Source organism: Eptesicus fuscus, chromosome 4 (assembly GCF_027574615.1).
Source record: "Eptesicus fuscus isolate TK198812 chromosome 4, DD_ASM_mEF_20220401, whole genome shotgun sequence".
In the NCBI taxonomy this organism is placed as follows: Eukaryota; Metazoa; Chordata; class Mammalia; order Chiroptera; family Vespertilionidae; genus Eptesicus; species Eptesicus fuscus.
The window spans coordinates 31,304,111-31,325,963 of record NC_072476.1 but is presented as its reverse complement, the minus strand read 5'-3'; the positions used below and the strand labels follow the sequence as shown (position 1 = coordinate 31,325,963).

The following is a 21,853-nucleotide window of genomic DNA, read 5'->3' as shown; positions in this document are numbered from 1 at the left end:
GGCGGGGGGGGGGGGGCGGGAGAGTGACATATCTAAAATATTATTCAGCCACACCTATACTCACAAGTTTCTCCCAGGAACATTGCTCCTAAGTTTGCTCTGGGCAATTTCATATCCAGTTTGTATAGCCCACCACCTCTTCCCATCCAGTTCCCTGCCTCCTCATTTACAGGAACAAACACCCCATCCCACTTCAGACTCTCACTGCCAGATGGGGGCGCCTCATCTTCGCTTCGGAATTCCTCTCCCAAACTCACCCCTTGCTGGGCTCAGTCTAACATTTTCCCACCTCATCTTCTCTCTCATGGCCCTGGGCTCCAGCCTGTGCTTTCCTTGCAACCTGCAACCCTCAGCCCCTCCTTATCTTTCCATGCCTCTGCCCTCCCCATTTTTCCATGGAGACTTTTACCTTCGTTTTTCCTGACACATGTTTTGGAGTAGTGCCATCGTGTCTACTTCCCCTGCTCATATTTAATTCATTTCTCAACTCATTGCAGTTTAGCATCTGTATAGTAAAGAAATGACCTTATCGAAAGAGAGAGCTGGCTTTGCCTCCAGCTCTGGTGAGGTGATCTCAAAGCCTTTGCATTGTCTTAATAAAAGTGTCCTTGTTTGCCCTGACCAGTTTGGCTCAGTGGATAGAGCATCGGCCTGTGGACTCAAGGGTCCCAGGTTCGATTACGGTCAAGGGCATGTACCTTGGTTGCGGGCACATCCCCAGTGGGGGGTGTGCAAGAGGCAGCTGATTGATGTTTCTCTCTCATCCATGTTTCTAACTCTCTATCCCTCTCCCTTCCTCTCTGTAAAAAATCAATAAAATATATATTTTTTAAAAAGTGTTCCTTGTTTACCTGCAGGCTTTGGGCCATACAGTATTGCTTGACCTTTGGAGGTGCTAGAAACTAAAGGTCAGCCACACAGGTGACCGCCATGTCTATGTGATAGAGCCCCAATAAAATGCTGCACACAAGGCTTGGTTGGTGACACTCCAAGCATGTTGTTACACATCATTATTTGCAGAGGCCATAGCTGTCCAGGACTTCATTAGAAACCCCAAGTCTAGAACCCCGTTGGATTCTTCCCCAGGGAAGATTTTAATATGTATCCTTTCTCTATAGTAAACTGTAAACATGAGTATAACAGCTTTCAGTTAGTGCTGTGTCCTCCTAGTGGATTATCAAACCTTGGAGACCCTTCAACTTTGTGGCATCCATACATTTACTTAAACTGCTCTCTCAGAGGCACGAATTTCCACTTTCTAGGTCTCCCCCCCTCAGTCATCCTTCCCTGACCTCTTTTATCAACTCCTTTTTTCTTGCAATGCTCTCCTGCCTGGGCTCTGATGACATTTTAATCTGCTGGCCTCCCTTCTAATTCTCAGTCTTCCTTTTTTTTAGTCTCCTTTTACTTCTTTTCCTCAACCATTTCTTGTTGGTGCTTGTCACTTTCCTACATGATAACTAAACATGATAGAGCTGAAGCTCAGAGCCAGAACCCTGTCATTGGAGGTCCCCTACACTGTCCTCTTGTTCCTTATTCATCCTGACCTGTGTGAATAATTTAAAACTAGGTAAACTTTAACAATGTATACTTGGTATATTCTAGACACATGTCCTTTGTTGGATAAATGTTTTGCAAATATTGTCTCCCAGTGTGTGGCTTGCTCCAAGTTTCTGTCTGGACCCCCCTCTCTTCTCTCCTCCAGGCCCAGCGCTTCCCTGACCATCTCTATGAGAGTGACACTCACCTTACTCCAACAGTTCTGACAGTCCTTCAGATGTTCCAATAACCTGATGGCTATCTCTGCGGGTATTTGAACCTTGATGTGTCCACAAATGAACTTGCTATCTTTCCCTCAAAGTATTCCTCATCTTGAGCAATGGCATTATTTAGTGAGCGCAGGGTGAGATCAGCTTTCCCTGCAGACACTTGACCCTCGTCCATTGCCAGGGTCAATTCAGTGCTGTCTGCCCATCCTTGGCTTGCAGGCTGCCTGTCTGACTTTGGCTTGGATTGCCATGTTGGCTTTGTTCCTATCTCCTTGGCTTCTGACTTGACACAGCCCCTGGCTCCAGTTTCACGTTCTGCCTTAGCTCCTGATTCAGCCAGGAGAGGTGCCCCATTCCAGCTTACCTGCCCTGGTCAGCTATGGGGTACCCCTGACCACTTCTGCCAGGTCTCTGCTGCCCCTTACTGGTCACTATCCTTCTCCCCAATCTACCCTGACACCCCTATACATACAGTAAATGTTTTGAGTACTGGCATGAACTTTTCGAGATCTGGCAAAGACTTTCGGTAATCAAGTATAAGTCACCCTCTGCAACCAAAGGGAAGCTTTCCGTTTGGATCTCCACCTGTGCACCCGCTAGTCATAAGCTGAGAGTCTGTCTTAATCAACGTAAAAAGCACTACTTGGGGTATATTTTTATCAACTATTTTGTTTACATTTCTTAATTTTATTTTTTAAACTAGAGGCCCAGCACATGAAATCGTGCGCAGGTAGGGTCCCTTAGGCCTAGCCTGTGATCAGGCCCATCTCCTGCCTGCTTGCCAGTCCCTGGTCCCACCTTGCTGCCCCAGCCAGCCACCCGATTCCCCTCACCAGCCCCCCACCTCATAGCGACTGGTCGAGTGGTCGTTCCTGTTGTTACGTTTATGGTCGCTGGCCTTTTATTATATAGGATTAAAAGATACATAAAAGTGCCTAGGCTGTGTGGCTCAGTGGTTGAGCATCAACTTATGAACCAGAAGGTCACGGTTTGATTCCTGGTCAGAGCACATGCCCCGGTTGTGGGCTCAATCTTCAGTGTGGGGTGTGTAGGCCTGGCGTTTTATTTTGTTTGTTTTTGGCATTTGGTTATCCAATTATTCTAGAACCATTTATTGAAAAGATTATATTCCTTCCATTGAACTGCCTTGCACCTTTGTGGAAAATCAATTGACCATATATGTGTGGTCCTATTTCTGGATTCTCTAATCTGTTCTATTGATCAACACATCTACCTTTTCACCAATACCACACTGTTTTGGTTACTGTAGCCTTATAGTAAGTTTTGATCATGTAATGTAAGTACATGAAATGTGTTCTTTTTCAAAGTTGTTTTGAATATTCTAGGTCCTTCCCCTTTCTCTTCAAATCTTAGAATCATCTTAACAGTTTTTACAAAATAACTTGCTGTAAATTTTATCAGAATATATCAAATCTATAGGTCAATTTGGGAAGAATTGACATCTTTTTTTTTACAATATATTTTTATTGATTTTTTACAGAGAGGAAGGGAAAGGGAGAGAGAGTTAGAAACATTGATGAGAGAGAAACATCGATCAGCTGCCTCCTGCATGCCCCCCACTGGGGATGTGCCTGCAACGAAGGTACATGCCCTTGACCGGAATCGAACCCGGGACCCTTGAGTCCGCAGGCCGACGCTCTATCCACTGAGCCACATCGGTTAGGGAAGAATTGACATCTTAACAAAATTGAGTCTCAGCCCAGCTGGAGTGGCTGTTTGTTGAGCATCGTCCTGTGCACTAAAGGATTGCAGGTTCGGTTCCCAATCAGGGCACATGCCTGGGTTGTGGGTTTGGTCCCCAGTCTGAGAGCATGTGGAAGGCAACTGATGTTCTCTCTCTCTCTCTCTCTCTCTCTCTCTCTCTCTCTCTCTCGGCATGTCCTTAGGTGAGGATTTAAAAGAAAATAAATAAATAAATAAATAAATAGAACTAGAAAGCCTGATGTATGTCTCCAAACTTCTTTAAAAAAATTGAATCTCGGATCCACAAACATGGTGCATCCCTGCATTGTCTTCCTTTCTTTCAGCAATGCTCTGTTGTTTCAGTGTACATGTCTTTCATGTCTTATGTCAAATTTGTTCCTAAGTACTCTATAATTTTGATACTATTATACATGGTATCCGTTTTACATTCAATTTCTGATTGTTAATTGCTGGTGTATAGAAATACAATTGAGTTTTGTGTAGTGACTCTGATTCCTGCAGCCTTGCTCAACTCACTTATGAGTTTAATAAGAAGACAAACAACCCAATTAAAAGATGGGCCAGAAACATTAAAGAGAAACAGGATATTTGCACAGCCTCAAACTATCTCCCACAAATTTTTATTAATTTAAAAAAATGGTAACTTTACAGTGGAGAAAAATAATAGACACCGCCTTCACCAAGTGATTGAGCTTATCAACAGTAATAAGACATATGGACAGTATACACCCCCAATAAATGTGTGAAGAAGGGGACATCACCTCTGTGCTATCTTTATCAGAAATGTATAACATCAATCTAATCATGAGAAAATACCAGGAACAGCCTACAAAATTGAGGAACAGCCTATAATATATCTGGTCAGTACTATTCAAAAGTGTCACTTTCAAAACCACAAGGAAAGACTGAGGAACTGTCACAGATTGGAGGAGACTAAGAAAACATGGCCACTAAAGACAGTGTGCAGTTTTAGGTTGGATCCTGGAGCAGACAAGGACATTAGTAGATGGTGAAATCCAAATAAAGTATTTACCCTGGCCAGTGTGGCTTAGAGGTTCAGCATTGACCCATGAACCAGGAGGTCATGTTCAATTCCAGGTCAGGGCACCTGCCCAGGTTGTGGGATCAATCCCCAGGAGGAGGTGTGCAGGAAGCAGCCAATCAATGATTCTCTTTTATCATTGATGTTTCTATCTCTCTCCCTCTCCCTTCCACTCTCTGAAATCAATAAAAATAAATAAAGTCTTTAGTTAATAGTATTGTACCAATGTTAATTTCCTAGTTTTAATAATTGTACTATGGTTGTGTCAGATGTTAACATTAGGTTGTATAAGAAGGTAGGTGAAGGGTATGTGGAAACTCTGTAGTATCTTGCAATCCTATATAATAAAACCCTAATATGCAAATTGACTGAACAGTGGAATGACCAGCGGAATGACTGGTCGCTATGATGCGCACTGACCACTAGGGAGGTGACTGACGTAAGCAGTGATCCAGGGGTGGGGCTGGCCAGCGGGCCATGCCAGGACGCTAGCCAAGGCGGGTGCTAGCGGGTCCCCCCCTCCCCCCGATTGCCCCACCCACCGGTTGTCCCACAGATGGGCCCTGATCGCTGGCCAGGCCTAGGGACCCTACCCTATATATTGGGAACAGTCTCTTAGATTTAAAAATTAAAACCAGGCAAGGCTACTCTAACACTGAAAAAACAGGATGATGCAGCAATAACGTGCATGGACTCTGGCTTGCACATTTTGTGGTCAGCCCTGATTCTGACACTTATACCTGTGTGACAAAGCCAATTACTTAACTTCTCTCTGCTTCAGTTTTTCCACCCATAAGATGGGGAAAATGGTACTACTGCCTCAGAAGGATCATGTTATGTACTACTTTTTATAATCAAGGCAAAAAAATGCCCATACAACAGCAAGATGCCTTTCACTTGTATGAAAAGTATGGTCACGGGTGCATACAGCATCCCGGATTGCAAGGGGGATGTCCGACTGCCAGTTTAGGCCCCAGGGATCGGGCCTAAACTGGCAGTCAGACATCCCCCGAGGGCACAGGCCAGGCTGAGGGACAACCCCCACCTCTGCATGCATGAATTTCGTGCACTGGGCCTCTAGTTTTCTATAAGTCTATCATTATTTCAACATGAAAACAATTTTTAAAATGTGCAAAAGTTTTAAATACTTTATCAAAGAAAATATACAGATGTCAAGTAAGCATCTGAAAAGACAGTAACATCATTAGTGATTGCGGAAATGTAAATTTAAATACCAATGAGATACTACCAAACACTCACTTGAATGATTAAAATAAAAAGCCCGAGCATACCAAGTGTTGACAAGGATGTGAAGCAACTGGAACTCTCACACACTGATGGTGGGAATGTAAAATGGTACAACCATTTTGGAAAGCAATTTTAAAAAGTTAATCATACATCTACCATACAAGGTATTTACCCAAGATAAATAAAAGCATATGTTCACACAAAGCTTTTCTTGGTAATAGTTAAAAACTGGAAAGAATCCAAATGTCCATCAGCAAGTTAGTGGATAAATAAATTGTGGACTATCCATATACTGGAATACTATTCAGCAACTAAAGGAACAAACTATTGATATAAGTGACAACGTACATATATTTGAAAATAACCATTCTTAGTGGAAAAAGCCAAACAAAAAAAGAACACATCCTATATGATTCCACTTATTTAAAATTCTAGAAAATGCAACTAATGTATGGTGGCAGAAAGTAGATCAGTAGTTGCCTAGGCACAGGGGTTTGGGAGGAGGTAAGAATGAATTACAAAAGGGCATGAGGAAAAAAACACACACACAAAAAGCCCACAAAAGGGCATGAGGAAACTTTTGGGGGTGATGAATATGTTCATTACCTTGATTGTGGTGATGGTTTTATGGGTGTACATATACGTCAAAACTCATCATATTGTATATTTTAAATTATGCAGTTTATGTATATTAATGACATTTCATTCAAACTATTAAAACATGTCCACTGAGTGGCCAGATGCATATTAATCTGGCCACTCAGTGTATATCCTATATAATAAAAGGCTAATATGCAAATTGTCCCCTCGACCAGGAGTTCGACCAGCAGGCAGGAGGGCCAACTGCCCATGTCCCCTCCCCCTGGCCAAGCTGGCCGGATACCACCCATGCACGAATTTATGCACCAGGCCTCTCTCTCTCTCTCTCTCTCTCTCTATATATATATATATATATATATATATATAGAGAGAGAGAGAGAGAGAGAGAGAGAGAGAGAGAGAGAGATATTGAGTGGCCAGATTATTATGCGTTCAGATCATAATAATCTGGCCACTCAGTGTATACTTTGGCTCAAGGAACATGTAGTCATAGTGTGGTGGGCTTATATATCTTCATACCAGATATTAAATCAGATCCAAACTTGGTCTGGGGTGGGACAGATCTCACCAGTTACAGAGAGCCAGATGTCACACTTATTCCCCTAAGGGTTTCCCAGATATTAGGACTGCATGTCCAAAAGCCAGCATCCCTGCAAGGTTTAAAACAAGTAGTCCCCACATTGCTGGGAGAGACAGTAAGAGCTAAAGGAAATTTGTAGAGTCCTATAGTTTGTATATCATGGGGGTGGCTTCCCTCAACCCTTAACAAAGGGTTTTGCTGCTGCGACAGGTGGAAAATCCTTATTTTTAACTCATTCTGAGTTTCACAGAGGAATGTAACTTGGTTGAATCTTTTCCACAGGGTGCTCCAAACTACAAATTCCTGATTCCTATTCTGGTTTATTTTAATAAGAAGTAGACTGATCCCTTAATCCCTGTTTAAAGGGCCCTTGCTTATTGAAGACATAAACTTTGGGCAAAGGTCATAAATCACTCTCTAGCTGGTCCAGACATGGGGTGGGTGCAGGATTAAGAATTGGCACACGAAGGTAATATTATGAATCTTGTCTATTTTCCTTGTAGGTATATTCCTCTGAGCCTCCTGTGCTGGGAACTCCCCCCGCCCCTTCCCCATCTAGTTTCCACTCTTCTCCATATCTGGAAGAAGGGGTGGAGGCATCACCCTTGCCTTGGGCTGCCAGCTGGGTTTGGCCAGCAGGAGGCACAATTAGGAAATCAAAAGGTGGAAGAGATAGAGAGTAGGATCTCCCAGTGACTGGTGTTCTACCTAAGGCCACAGCTCTTGTCAGGTGCCTCCTTTCTTGTGACGAGAGCTCCCAGCTGGTTCCAGTATAGCTCCCCTGCCTTGTCCTTGCAGGTACAGACTGGTAACGGCTTCCCACTGTTCTTCACTGTTAGTGCTTCACCCTCCTTGGCCGATCCCTTATTCTACGTCACACCTTTGTACAAGTTCCTTCTTCAGCTCTCAGTCAGCCCTTCCCGGGCGCAATTCCTTTCCTCCTGCAGCTCTGACTGATACATCCTCATGACCTCCAAACACCCACATACATGATCCTCATCTATTGTCTTTATCTCCCAACAGGGCACAATTTACTGATAGCACCTCCTAGGGTCCAACCCTCTTGGTTTAAGTGCTCCTATTTCTTCAATTCTTTCTCCCCAGGTGCCTCTGTTTCTACCCATTATCTGCTCATTGGCCAAGCCTATGTTGACATTGCTCTGCCTAGAATTAAAGTAATCTCCTCTTCATCAACCAGCACCCCTACCATGCTCCTCTACTCCGTGTCCTCTCCACATGCCCAGGCACAAGGCCTCAAAAACTAGGTGACAGTGAACCTCTTCCCAGAGGAACCCAAGGGGAGCCACTCCCAAGTCTCCCATGTAGACACAATTTAAGAAAAGGTGAGCCCTAGCCAGTTTGGCTCAGTGGATAGAGTTCGATTCCAGGCAAGGGCATATGCCTGGGTTTCAGGCTCCATCCCCAGTGGGGGGCGTGCAGGAGGCAGCTGATCAGTGATTCTCATCATTGATGTTTCTCTCTCTCCCTTCCTCTCTGGAATCAATAAAAAATATATTTAAAAGAAAGAAAGAAAAGGTAAAACCAGTGTGCTTGCTATGCAAGGCAATTCCCCTCCATCACATAGCCACCCTTAAATCCTTCCTCTACAGAAATTCTGTTCCCATCATGATCTACCTCCTCTCTCCCAGAATTCCTTTTGTCCAAGCCTATTTACTAACCTCTACAGGACATTACACTTTCTTCTATCCATTCTGGTGCACGCCTTCATGACTATCTCTCACCTATTGCTGGAGTCTCCCCATGGGTTCCCACCCTTCCCTCTCCCTCTCCCGCCAAGATCCCATCCACACAATGCAAAGCACAGGTCTGAGCAAGAGCCTGCCTGCAAAAGGCCCACCCACTCTTTCACTTCTTTACCGAATATGTGAATTTTTATCCAAGGCTCTTAGTTAAAATTTTTGTTTGTTTGTTTTTTTTTGGTTAAAAATTGTAATGTCTTTCTTTTTAAAATTTAATCCTCACCAGAGGATAATGTTTCCATTGATTTTTAGGAAGAGGAAAACATCGGTATGAGAGAGAATATTGATCTGTTGCCTCCCATACGAGCCGAGGAGCCCCACTGGGATCCAACCCCAGAACCCAGGTATGTGCCCAGGGCCGGGAGTTGAACCCGCCAGCCACCTTTTGGTGTAAGAGACGACGCTTCAGCCAACTGAGCGGCTCAGCCAGGGCTTAATACCTTTCTTTACTTTGAGTTTCAAACCCCTCCTCCCCCCAAAACCAAAATTTACGATCTCTTTCTTCAGCATCTCATTTAAGCATCACATTTCCCTCCGCCGGTCGGCACCTTGGCTGACGTCTGAGTAGGGTGGGAGGGGTGGCCCAGAACCAAGGAACGTGTCCACAGGGGTTCTACCAACAACACGTTCAGGCCAAGTGCAGATGAGGAGAGGTTTGGAAAGAAGGTGCGGGAGGTTCCCACTGACCCAGCCCAGCGCTCCTGGGGCAGCTGCGATCACTACCCAGGGGATCGGCAGGGATTCCGAGCAGCATCAGGATAAGGGAGGAAGCCGAGGAAACTGAGCGGGAATTGCCACCCAAGGTGACCAGGTCAGGCAGATGCTGACCCAACCTGCGGGAGCCGGGCCTGCGGGCAGCGCTTCCTGGGGCTCCAGCCGCCAAGTCGGTCCATCCCGCGATCGCAGGTCCCCGGACCCAAAGAAGTAAACAGGGTATTCCCAGGCGAGCCCGGAGTCCTGCGGGAGGCCGACTCCCGGCCAGGGTGACCTCCGCCCACCACGCGGGGACCTCGCAGCGCCCGGGGCCGAAGGAGAGAGCGGTTCACGAAGGGTCAGGGACTTGGGCGCAGGAGGGGGACGCGGAGAGCGGTGCAAAGGCAGGGGAGAGGCGGGCCGGGGCAGGTCAGGGCCTTCCCCAGGCCCCGCCCCCTCCCCGCCCCCGCCGGGGGCAGTGGGACCTAATGATGGACAGACCTCCGGGCCGGTCACCGTGCGCCTCGCGGTCCGCAGGGCTCGGCCGGGCCGGGCGCGCCGGGGCTTTGGAAAGGCCGGGGCGGGCGGGGAAGCCTCTGGTGGGCGGGGCCTCGGAGAGTAGCAGCGCTCCCAGCCAATGAGAGGCGGGAGCCGTCCCGTTAGCGCCGGATCCCAGCGGGTCGGGCGGGGCGGACGGCGCCGTGGGGATCCCGGGGCGGTCGAGGGCCCTAGACTCGGCTCGGGGAGGCAACATGGACCGGATGGCCAGCTCCATGAAGCAGGTGCCCAACCCCCTGCCCAAAGTGCTGAGCCGGCGCGGGGTCGGAGCGGGGATGGAGGCGGCGGAACGGGAGAGTTTCGAGCGGACTCAGGTGAGGACGGGGGATCCCGGGGCGTGAGTGGCTGGGGCACCCCGAGAGATGCGGTGAGCCGTGGGGGCTTTGAAGGAAGTAGGGGTCTTCCAGGCCAGGGGAAGGCCGGGGGCCGGGAGAGGGGGGCATCTCCGGTCTAGGCGACCGGGGAAAGTTGGGGACCGGGCATCCCAGCGAGTCTGGGGGAAAGGGGCAGGGCGGCTCCGAGGCGTGAGCGGGATCCGTGCGGCGCGGCGGAGGGGAGGTCCCGGCGGGGCTGTGCCGGGGTCACAGGGGCGGCGACCCGGGGAAGAACCGAAAAGCGGCGGCGTGGAAGGAGTGCCCCTAAGGCAGGGGAATGCCTCGAGGAGCCACTTGGAGACGCAAATGTGGCGGCAAAGAGAGGGTGCAGGGTTGGAGATGTGGAGGGTCTCGGGAGCCTTTTCCTTCCCTCTCCATCGCTTCTCAGCTGCATTGACATTGCCCCCACCCCTAGAACTCCCTGCCTCGTGCCTCCTGCTCAGCGCACACCACCCGCAGCTGTCGGCCCCCGGAGGCTGGGCCGAAGGGGTCCGAGCGGAGAGAAGGAATGTGGGAAATGCGAAGTGTGGCCGAGCTCGGGAAATGACTGGGGGCTGGAGGAGGGGGCGGCCAGGGGCAGGAATGGAGGTGCTGGTAGGCTGAGCCAGCTACCCGGCGGTGCCCAGAGACCTGACTTGGGGTTTTGATTCTATCCCCCCAAGATGTGCCTGACAGCTAATAGGCAGACTGCCCTATTTGTCCAGCCTACCCAGGGCTGGGGGCCAAACATTCCTCTATCATCAACAAAAAGCCACAATCCGTTTTTACCTCAGAGTTTTAATGCCTGGTGTATTGATTCGACTGAACCAAGCTGACGTGTTTATAGTGCTCATCAGTTCGTGTGTGTGCAAACTCTGTTCCAAAGGGCGCAGCCCTCCTTTTCACCCCAGTGCCACAGTTGGATGGGCAGATGGGTTCCCGCTCCTCTCAGAGACGAACCTTTGAAGACCCAGCTGGTCCTCCACCGCCAGAGGCTGCTTCCCCTGCTCTGTTCTGCTTTTCCCTCCAAACGTTTAGACAGAAAAGATGGTGAGGACCCGGCTGAGTGTTCTGTATGTGGACTCTTGCAAAGACTAAACGCTTTACAGGGACTCCATCCTCTCGACCCTTTCCAGCCACCTCTGGCCACGGAAGGTGTGTCTGGGGGATGTAAAGTAGGGAGTGTCCCCTCCCTGGGTCATCCTACCCCGGGCAGAACGGAAGAGAGAGCCATTCGTTTCTGCCTCCCAGGGTCCAGCCGGGTTTGTGGCTCATTCTCTGGCTTTGTGGACCGGACTGCTGAAAAGAAGGAAGCTTTCTGTGCCCATTTGCCTTGGGTGTGTCTGCCTCGACGAGCTGCCTGGTCACATGAGGCTTCTTGCCCCAGGAAGCCGTGGAGGTCCTTTTTTTTTTTTTTTTTTTAAGATGGAAAAGGAAAATAAATAGATGTTATTTTGTGATAACCCATTCCTTCTAGAGTCTCAAATAAGTAAAAACTGAAGCAATAGAGAAATAGAATTTTGACCCATTATCTAAAGTGATGAAAATTAAGTTTGTGAAAGTTTCTATCCAAGACTGGCATGTCTCCTTGCTATCCAGGGACAGCCCAACGAAGAGAGTCTAGATTATTCTGTGGAACACCTGTAAATGGCTAAATTTGTCCTAGTGTTGGGGGATAGTGTGGGAGTGAGGAGGTAGTCTGGAGCAGTAAAAGGGAGTTTTTCTATTAGGGGGTTGGAGAGAGAGAGAGAGAGAACAATCCTGAAACTTAGCATTAGTCAACCTGCAAAAATTTATTTTGTTTAATGACTACCTATTAAATGTATTATGAGATATAAAAATAAATTAGAAAAAAATCTTTAATGAGTTAAGAGACCATGAGAATCAGCCAAGGTATAGTGATAATTGTAACTAATTAGTATTTGGCACTGTTCTGATTACTTTATTGTATTACCTTCTTTAACCTCTACAAGAACCTATTAGGTGGTTATCAGCCACATTTTCCAGGAGGAAATTGAGGCCCAGAGAGGTTAAGTAACCTGCCCAAAGTCACACAGCTGGAAGTGGTTCCAGCCTTTAAGCACTGCCTTGTGTTGCCTCTGACTACTGGGCGGAGTACTGGCATTGGAGCTAGAAGAAGTATGAGTTTATGGCCGGGCATTTGGATAGGCTGTGTGGCCTCAGGCAAGTTGTCTAACCTTTCTAAGCAAGCCCCATTTCTTTATTGTAAAACAAAGGTAATACTTTATTGTGGGGATTAATTTAAATAATATGTGTGAAGGCATTTTGTAAACTGCAGAGCATTATTTCAGTGATTATTACTCTAAATCTGACTGTGGAGATAAGACATAAGAAAGCACAGTATAAGTAATCGTGCAGGTTGTGATTAACTCTTCAGTAGAGGGACAGAAGTGTTACTAGGTAATGTGATAATTACCAAGAGCATGTGCATAAAGTACAGGCTGTGGGGTTGGGAAGAGGTGGGGAGCCCTCAATGAAGACTGAACCCCTTTCAGCATGAGTTAGCACTTGCTGAGTAGAGGGGTTGGGATGGGGATGGGGCATTCCAGGAATGGGGGGGTGGCATCAGGAAACATCTGGAGGTGAGTGTAGATGGCGGGAATTGGCTGAGGTGGAGATAGGAACAGAACTGGCCACTCCTGCCTGCTGCCTCATACTGTCACCATTTCTATGAGTTTCTTGAGGCAGGACTGTGCCTTGTTCTTGCCTGTGTCCTCAGATGCCTGAGGCTTGTGTTAGTGGCAAGCTGGCTATAGTCAAGGGTAGAAAATGACTCGTTAGCTCCAGTAGGTAAGCCCTGGCCTGAGTGGGTTACTCAGCTCTGGGTTACAGGGACAGATGTAGTTACTTGATGTTTTCCCCTCCACCATTTCCTCCTGGTACAGCCTTGCCTCCTGCACTCTGAGTCGGGAGCCTGCCCCATGCCCATCAGAGAACTGATTTCTTTGCCTGCCTTCCAGGCAGGCCCGTATCCTGTCTGTGCCCTCAGACCATCCTTGTTTGCTCACTTCTGCCAGCCTCTTCCGGGAAGCCTTTCCTCCTCAACTCTCATGGTCACTGGCCCTGCCAGTGTAGGACCCCAGACCCACCTGCTACAGCCCCCATTTCCAACTAGACCCCTGGAGTGTGTTCCCCATCCAGTCCATCGCAAGCAACCTCGGGCTCTAGGGAAATGAAAAGCTGCTCCTGTCCTCAAAATAGCTCCTGTAATAATAATCCCTTGCCTTTTGCAGTTTATAAAGCATGTTTTAGCTGTCGTTGGGCTACATGATGGTTAGGTTATTATCTCCCTCACTTTATGGATGAGAGCTTGGTGACTTACCCAGGGCCACTGGTTGGTGAATGAAAGGGTCGAAATTCAAACCCAGAGTTCCAGGTTCCAGGTTTCGGGCCCCTTCGACCACCTTGTCCTCACATTGCCAGTTCCAGAGGACGGTTTTGGAATGAACCAGGAGGGCTGCAGCCCACAGACAAAGCCAGATACCCTCCTTGTATTTACTCAGCAAGAAAATAGTTTTCTCTGTGGTTGTTCCGTTTTCTCCGTGGTTGTTTAGTTTTTTTTCAACATCCATTTAGAGCACTTACTCATGGAGGGGACACAGAGATGAGTAAGATGAAGAGACCAGCCCCAGGGATGCTCCTGAGTCAGCAGGGAGGTGGAGCGGTCTCTGCGGCGCTCCTCTGCACGGAGGACAGAGGACCTGCAGCCCCAGCCTCACTGGAGTCCTTACCCGTGTAGGACCTGCTGAATCAGAGGCTGCATTTCAACCAGAGCCCCGGTGGTCCCGTGCACACTGGCATTTGAGCAGCTTTGCTCTCTGGCAGGTGAATGCTGGGATCAGAGGAGAGAGGTGGGGGCTCTGGAAACACAGAGGAGCCCTTAGAGCAGCGACGGGCAACCTTTTGAGCTTGGTGTGTCCAACTTCGCCAAAAAACTGAGCATAACTCGGGTAGGTTATGTCACTTTGAGGAAAAAACATTATTTTGCAAATGTTTCATCCTCGGCATGCGGCCGCCTCAGAGGCCGCGTGTCATCAGAAATGGCTACGCGTGTCCGTGCTGACACGCGTGTCATAGGTTCGCCATCACTGCCTTAGAGAGTAGCAATGTCTTCAGGTGGAGCCAACCATAGAGTACAGGATCCTAATGAATCGTGTGCTTGGAAGAGCCAGGAGATTTGGGTTCTAGGGAAGAAGAGAGAGAAACAAAATACTTATTGAGGGCCTACTGGGTACTAGGAACATGTCAGGTGATTTCTATCCATTATCCTATTTAGGCTGAGAGAGGGCAATGACTTATCCAAGGTCACACAGTGAGTCAAGAGCGAAGCCAGGGCTTTAAAGTTAGACAGCCAGGTCCTCTTCTCCACGTGTAGGTCGGGGTGTTTCTGCCACCTTGTTCGAGATCTTCAGCAAACAATCAACAATCAGCCTTTGATTCTAGTTGGTACTGAGGACGTAGACAAGACACTAACAACTTTCTTTGTGCCCGTGGTTTGTACTCCTTTGGTTTCCTCCTACTCAGGCTACTGATAATAGCCAACGTTTACCGCACTTACTACGTGCAGCTGGTAAAGGCCTTACACAAGCCGTCCCCTTTTAATTCTTGCAACAAATTTACGAATTCTAACCCCTATTTTTAAAGATGAGGAAATGGAGGTTTAAGAGGGTTGAGACCTAGCTCAAGGTTCTGAAGTAAGTGACAAAGCTGGGACTCAGACCCAGGAAAACCAGTCCCAGAGCCTGGCCTTACACAGTTCCCATCCCTGTGTCATTGCCTGGCCCCCTCTGGCTGCCTTCCTCCTCCCTCCTTCCTCCCATTAATGCTTGGGGTCCTCAAGGTGCTGTCCTCACCCCACTTCCTCTGCCCTCACCACCATCTGGTGGTTTCTGTTCTCATCTCCATGACGCCAGCTCCCCACATCTCCCTCCTGACTTCCCACCCTGAGTGACCATTTCCCATTGGACATTCCCCCCCCCCCTCCAGATAAACTACACATGCCTCTGAATGCCCGTGTCTGGTTCCCCTCGTTTCCTTGGCATCAGTTAGTTCTGAGTTTTCCTTCCCTCTTGCCCTCACAGTCACATTCTGTTCCGTGACATTTCTCTTGTGCCTTCGCTTCTCACAGTTCCTGCCCTTATTACTTGTTGTCTACATTGTTGTAATCCCATCCTCCCTGCCCTCTCCCCCAAAGAGCCTGGTGCCGGAGGGATTGTCGCTAAAGCCCAACACTGCTTCTATAACTTCCTGTTTTCAAGTACCTTGCTCTCATCCATCAGGGTCCCTAGTCCCCCTCAGGCCTTAACTTACACTGCCTCCTTCCACTAGGCAGCCCCTGCGTCCGGTTCCTGTTAGATCACGTATCCAAGTGAGCAGGGGCCCTTAGCTACTGTATGTCTCCCATTCATCCAAGCAAGCCCACATCTTGGCTTCCCTGTTAGACTGTTAGCTCTTAGGGGCAGGGTCTAGGTCTCAGGGCCTTGCATGAGGCAGGCAATGTGACCTGTTTGCCAAATGTGTGAACTGAAAACATTGGAGGATCTACAGGGAGCTGGGTACTAAGGCAGGCCCCCTCTGCAGAGCTCTTTTCCTTTGCACATTTTGGAGATTCTCCCTCTGTCTCCTTTGATTTCTTCAGCGGTTAATTCTTACTACGTTTCTGCCCTGTGTGCCATGCCTGTGCTCCCAGAAACCCCTGCCCAGCTCCTGAGAGTTAGGCTGGAAACCCCTGCCCAGCTCCTGAGAGTTAGGCTGGAGAACCCATTTAAGAGAAAGCCTGCAAGAGTCTAGAAACAGAATTTGGGCTGACGGCTGTTTATTTGAATTTCTGTAAAGTTTGAAATACTTTACTTTTTTATTTATTTAAATATATTTTTATAGATTTCAGAGAGGAAGGGAGAGGGAGAGAGAGATAGAAACATCAGTGATGAGAGAGAATCATTAATTGGCTGCGTTCTGCATGCCCCACACTGGGGATCAAGTCCGAAACCTGGGCATGTACCCTGATCAGGAATCCAACTGTGACCTCCTGGTCCATAGGTGGACGCTCAACCACTGAGCCACTCTGGGCTGGAATACTTGATAAGCATCCCTCCAAACATGGTCTTGGCCTTCTCAGAGCTTCTTTCTGCTTCAGGTGGGACCTCGCTGAACTAGAACGTATTACCAGGAAGGGAGAGTGTACCCAGGCACCTGGATGTGGCTAATGGCAGTGGTATGTGCAAGTGCTGGAGTTTGCATCAGGGCATGAGAGAGGTTACGATCAGTGCAGAGGAATATGAGAGCCCTCCCCGGGAGAATATCTGGTTCTGCTACTGAATTTCTCATTTCAAAATTCAGGAGGCTGCAAAAGATTTCTGAAGGTTTTCCAGCTATCAAATATTTTAGCTTATAAAACTCCTGTCAACAGGCTTTCGCACTGTGGAATAAGGATTTGCATTTCTTCTGAGCTGTAGCTGCTGGCTTGAAAAGTTTTCAAATGCCCCCTGTGTGTGGAATGGGAACCAGGTACTAGTGTTGTGGGGCTCAGGAGAGGATGCTGCTGTACCCCAGGAAGGGATGAGGCGTGGTTGTGGGGCCCAGGAGAGCAGACCCCTGGTGCCACTTGGCTACTGCAAGGGTCCCTTGTCTGTGAAGCACTGATGAGCGCCTGTTTGCATTCCCCATCAGTTGGTGCACTTATTCCACCTCCCCGGGACAAAGTGCTGAGGAAACCTGGGCACGGGGCAGGGAGCAGCCTGTTGCAGCGGGCTGGGGGCCAGTGCTTTGCCTGCATCCAGAGGGTTGATGGCCTGGATAGATGCCACCTCAGAAGGGAACTTGTCAGCCCCACCTCTTGGCAGGGTGGGGGCTGTTTCCTGTTTTCCTGCCCAGGCAGGCAGGGAGGAGCCCTGTTCCCAGCTGTGGGCAGTGCCATTCAGGGAGCGGGATGGGGATGAAGGTGTCCTGGCTCAGACATCAGAAGAGAGACTAGGATCTGCAAGGGTGCTGCTGTTGCCTCTGCTGTTAGGGCTGTGGGACAACTCAAGGAGCTGGTCTGGAGGGTCCAGGAAGCTAGTGTGGCTGATGGCTTCTGATTTAACAACTGACACTGTTTGTAGTTTATAAAGCACCGTTACACAACCTTTTTTTAACCACTGAACAACCATGCAGTAGGTGATCGTGGTCCGTTTTCAAGTGTGGACACTGAGGCCCAGAGAGCTTAAGTGACTTGTCTTAATGGCACTGAGGAAGTGGCTGATCTGAGGTTTGAACCTGGTGAGTCAATCTCAAATAGTTTACTTTCCTTTTCATATCTCCCTTTAAAGCTGAAGTGTGGTCTAGAGCTGCTAAGTTAGAAAAGATACAGAGATTGTTTTTCCCTAGGTCTTTCCCAATGGACTTATCTGGACATTTGAAGTTCCTCACAGAAGATTTTTGCAATAAACATAACCATCAAAGGGCCTGTATCCAGAATATGTAAAAAACTTAATAGGAAAAAAAAAGAAAAAGACAACCTAATAGAAAAATAGGCAGGAGGAACTTCACAAAAGAGGATTAACAAATGGCAAATAAACACATGAAAAGGTGTGCAACTTCATTAGTAATCAGGGAAATGCAAATTAAAATTACAACATGATTCATTATATGCCCATCAGGGTGGTTGAAATAAAAATGAAAAAAAAACAAAAAACACCTGACAGTGTCAAGCGTTGGCAAAGATGTGAAGCATGAAGAAGCTCATACACTATTGATGGGGCTCTACAGTGGAGCAGCTGCTTTGAAAAACAGTCTGGTATTAGACTAAAATTAAAGATAGGCACACTCAATAACCAGCAATTCCACTGTAGCTACTCAACAGAAATGCATACACATGCACCAAGAAGAATATTCATAATCATATTTTGTAATAGCTCCAAACTGGAAGCAATCTAAAAGTCCATTGACAATAGATGAATAAATAAGTTGTGATATAGTCTCTCACTGGGATGCTATACAACAATGAAAATGAATAAACTATAGTTACATTCAACAACATGCATGAGTCTTACAAAAAAGGCAGGCCCAAAAGAACACCTTCTGTATGCTTCCCTTTACATCAGGTTTAAAAAGCAACAAAGCTCCAAAGTGGGTAACCCCAGGGCGTCACCCTTCCTGGGGCTCTGTCCAGTTGGCATCAAGGGGCATAAGACTGTGCCCCATGATGTACAGTCCCTTGCCACAACACTGGAGAGAAAGCCGGGTCTTGAGTCTGTGCCTGCACATTCCTACAGCTTCTCAGAGTCCTGTGGACAATGCCAGAGGAGACAAACTATGCAGGAAACATAGAAGAAGAAAAGAAAAAAGAAAGAAATAAAACAATTAAAAACAGGCAAAGCTATTAAGGTGTGCTGCTTAAAACTGTAAGGAATAGCCTTAGCTGGTTTGGCTTAGTGGATGGAACGTCGGCCTGTGGATTGAAGGGTCCCGGATTTGATTCCAGTCGGGGGCACGTGCCTGGGTTGCGGGCTCGATCCCCAGTAGGAGGTGTGCAGGAGGCAGCCGATCAATGATTCTCTCTCATCATTGATGTTTCTCTTTCTCCCTCTCCCTTCCTCTCTGAAATCAATAAGAATATAAAATAAAAATTTAAAAAAACTGTAAGGAATAAAGGGAATGATTACCATAAAAGTCCAGATAAAAGATTATCCTTGGGTGCAGGGGGAGGTTAGTGATTGGAAGGGTGTGCAAAGGGAGCTGCTGAGGTGCTGTCATCAGTCTGTTTATTGGCCTGGGTGGTGGTTTATGATAATTTATTTACTGTACATTTTTGTTCTGTGTAGTTATCTCTATTTACATTTCAAAATACAAAAGATTAAAAAAACAAACAAACACCTCCTCCTAGCAAATAGAAGACAATGTCTTGAGGAGGCTAAGATCCTGCACTTACATATTTGAGGTCTCTCTCAAATACAGCCTTCACTGTGAAAGCATTTCTGATGCTGCCCTAGAACTGGAAAGCTTTTGATTTATGAATCATGCATATACAAGCATCTTCCGAGCACTGCTGTAACATGTAGCCGGGAAGTTGAGACCTATCATTAACCCACACTTAGCATGTTGCCCTTGGCTTCCGTTCATTTGTTTTATGTCTACTTTCCTTCGTGGCAGATGGGCTCTCAGTTTCTCACCCAGGTTTTAGCCAGTGCCCCAGCATCAAGCGGAGGGCTTTATACCAGCTAAGGCTCCGGATGTCCATGAAATACAAAATAAATTAGGTGGTGAAAAGTTCCAAGGCTCAAAAGAAGCACGTTTGAATAAAATCAAAGAACTGGGTGGTGGACTTTTGGAATACAGCTTCAAGTTTAGCTCATGTTGCAAAGATTTAGATTAAGTCATGCATAATGGAGCGATGATGAGCCACTATGAGAATGTGGGAACTTGGGAAATGTCACCTGTGAACATGGCAGAAATGCTAGCCTCCTCTAACAGTGGTTCTTTGAGGTATTTGTCTGTGTGGTCCCTGGGGCCAGCCCATGATGCAGTTGTTCTGTGTGTTATTATGTCTTACTCTCCTGTCATATGTCCCCTTTCCCCTTTGGGGCTGGAAGCAAATGCCTTCTCTATTTGGTTTTCCCTGGATGTATCTTGACTGACGCTATTTCTTTCCTCCCATTTTCCATAATCCTTCAGAAACACAGGCATGAGCTGTGTGGTTTCTTCTCCGAGCAAGATCCAGGGCAACTTCCCCTAGAGCAGTGGTTCTCAACCTTTCTAATGCCGCAACCCTTTAATATAGTTCCTCATGTTGTGGTGACCCCCAACCATAAAATTATTTTCGTTGCTACTTCATAATTATAATTTTGCTACTGTTATGAGTTGTAATGTAAATATCTGTGTTTTCCGATGGTATTAGGCTCTACAGCATCGCGACCCACAGGTTGAGATCCACTAGCAGGGTCGCCTAAGACCATCGGAAAACACAGATATTTACATTACGATTCATAACAGTAGCAAAATTACAGTTATGAAGTAGCAACGAAAATGATTTTATGGTTGGGGGTCACCACAACATGAGGAACTGTATTAAAGGGTTGCGGCATTAGAAAGGTTGAGAACCACTGACCTAGAGTAACAAGTCAGCCCAGCCTCTCCGGGCTTGGTACTTGGTAGATACTTAAAAAAATCTATGTTGAGTGCCTTCTTCATCTTATAACATCAGGTTCCTGGCACAGTGTCTAGCTCTGAGCAACTCTTGAATAAGGGTATGTGGAAAGAAGGATAAAGTATTTTGAATAAAGAACTGAATGAGCATCAGCCATTTTTGGTCCCAGTTCTGAACTGTGAGCCCTGATGCAGCTGTGAATGTGGGGTCTCGTGAGCACATTTGGAGCCACCAGAAAGAACCCTGAAGAGACCAGCTTTCTGACGTAACTGTGGGTGGTTCTCTGCAGACTTCCTATTGAATGTCAGCTCCCTGGCTCATGCTTGGAAGTGGCTTAAGATCTTCTGTTTCCTTTGAGATCCTTATTCCAGATGGGACCTTAGCAGTTACAGTCTGGGCCCATTACTGCTAATAAGAAAAACCCAACACACCTAACCTTGAACTCTGTTTCCTGCCACAAGCTTAATTATTCTCCTTTGTTCTCAGATTTTGAGAATTTCTGTTTATAAGCCACCCCTGGCCATTCCAGCTGAAATATTCCCAGTCACCTTTGACACCCCTCTAGTCTACACCCCTTCGACTCCTCACAGAGCCCTGGTGCTGATATGTCTCCTTGATTGTTCTCCATCTCACTCCCATCCCCCCACCACTACCTCGGCCTTATTTTAGCCTTTCATCTCTAGCCTGAACTGTTTATTACATGGATCAGCTGGCCTTCCTGCCCTCCACCCTCTTGAGATCTACCCTTTCCTTGGCTGTCTGAGTTCTGCTTTGTTTTGGTTTTTTAATCATCACCCAAGGAGTGAGGATATTTTTTCCATTGGCTTTTAGAGAGAGTGGAAGGGAGGGGGTGGGGGAGAGAAACACATCAATTGGTTGCCTCCCACATAAATTCTGACCAGGGCCAGGGATTGAACCGAAACTGAGGTATGTACCCTTGACCAGGAATCGAACCTGAAACCCTTCGGTCTGAGGGCTGATGTTCTTCCCACTGAGCAAGACCCGCCAGTGCTGTCCGAGTTCTATTTTAAAGGCACAATTGGCCCTAGCTGGTTTGGCGCAGTGGATAGAGCATTGGCCTGTGGACTGAAGGGTTCCGGGTTTGATTCTGGTCAAGGGCACATGCCTGGGTTGTGGGCTCAATCCCCAGTGGGGAGCGTGCAGGAAGACAGCTGATCAATGATACTTTCTCATCATTGATGTTTCTCTCTCTCCCTCTCCCTTCCTCTCTGAAATCAATAAAAATATTTAAAAATAAAAACAAATAAAAGGCACAGTTGCTTGTATGACTTCATGTTTAAAAAACCTCTGTTTATTATGCATTACTCTAAGCTAAAACCCAAGCTTGTTGGCATGACACAGAGCCAAACTTTGTCAACTT

The 21,853-nt window shown here is 47.3% G+C and overlaps 2 protein-coding genes and 1 non-coding gene across 3 annotated transcripts in view; all 3 read left to right on the top strand.

The window, feature by feature from the left end:
• The window catches only part of LOC103286030 (C-C motif chemokine 26), a 41,245-nt gene extending 29,787 nt beyond the window's left edge, over positions 1-11,458 (top strand). The window contains exon 4 of the mRNA XM_054714853.1: positions 11,448-11,458. The gene's annotated coding sequence lies outside the window, so the exon portion shown is untranslated. The remainder of the gene's footprint in view (positions 1-11,447) is intronic.
• The window catches only part of HIP1 (huntingtin interacting protein 1), a 141,233-nt gene continuing 129,513 nt past the window's right edge, over positions 10,134-21,853 (top strand). The window contains exon 1 of the mRNA XM_008141465.3: positions 10,134-10,289. Within this exon, the coding sequence (XP_008139687.2) occupies positions 10,170-10,289 (120 nt within the window). The 5' untranslated portion in view covers positions 10,134-10,169. The remainder of the gene's footprint in view (positions 10,290-21,853) is intronic.
• On the top strand, positions 18,451-18,656 carry LOC114231620 (small nucleolar RNA SNORA73 family). Its single transcript, XR_003617604.2, has one exon. It is a non-coding gene; the product is annotated as a small nucleolar RNA SNORA73 family (small nucleolar RNA).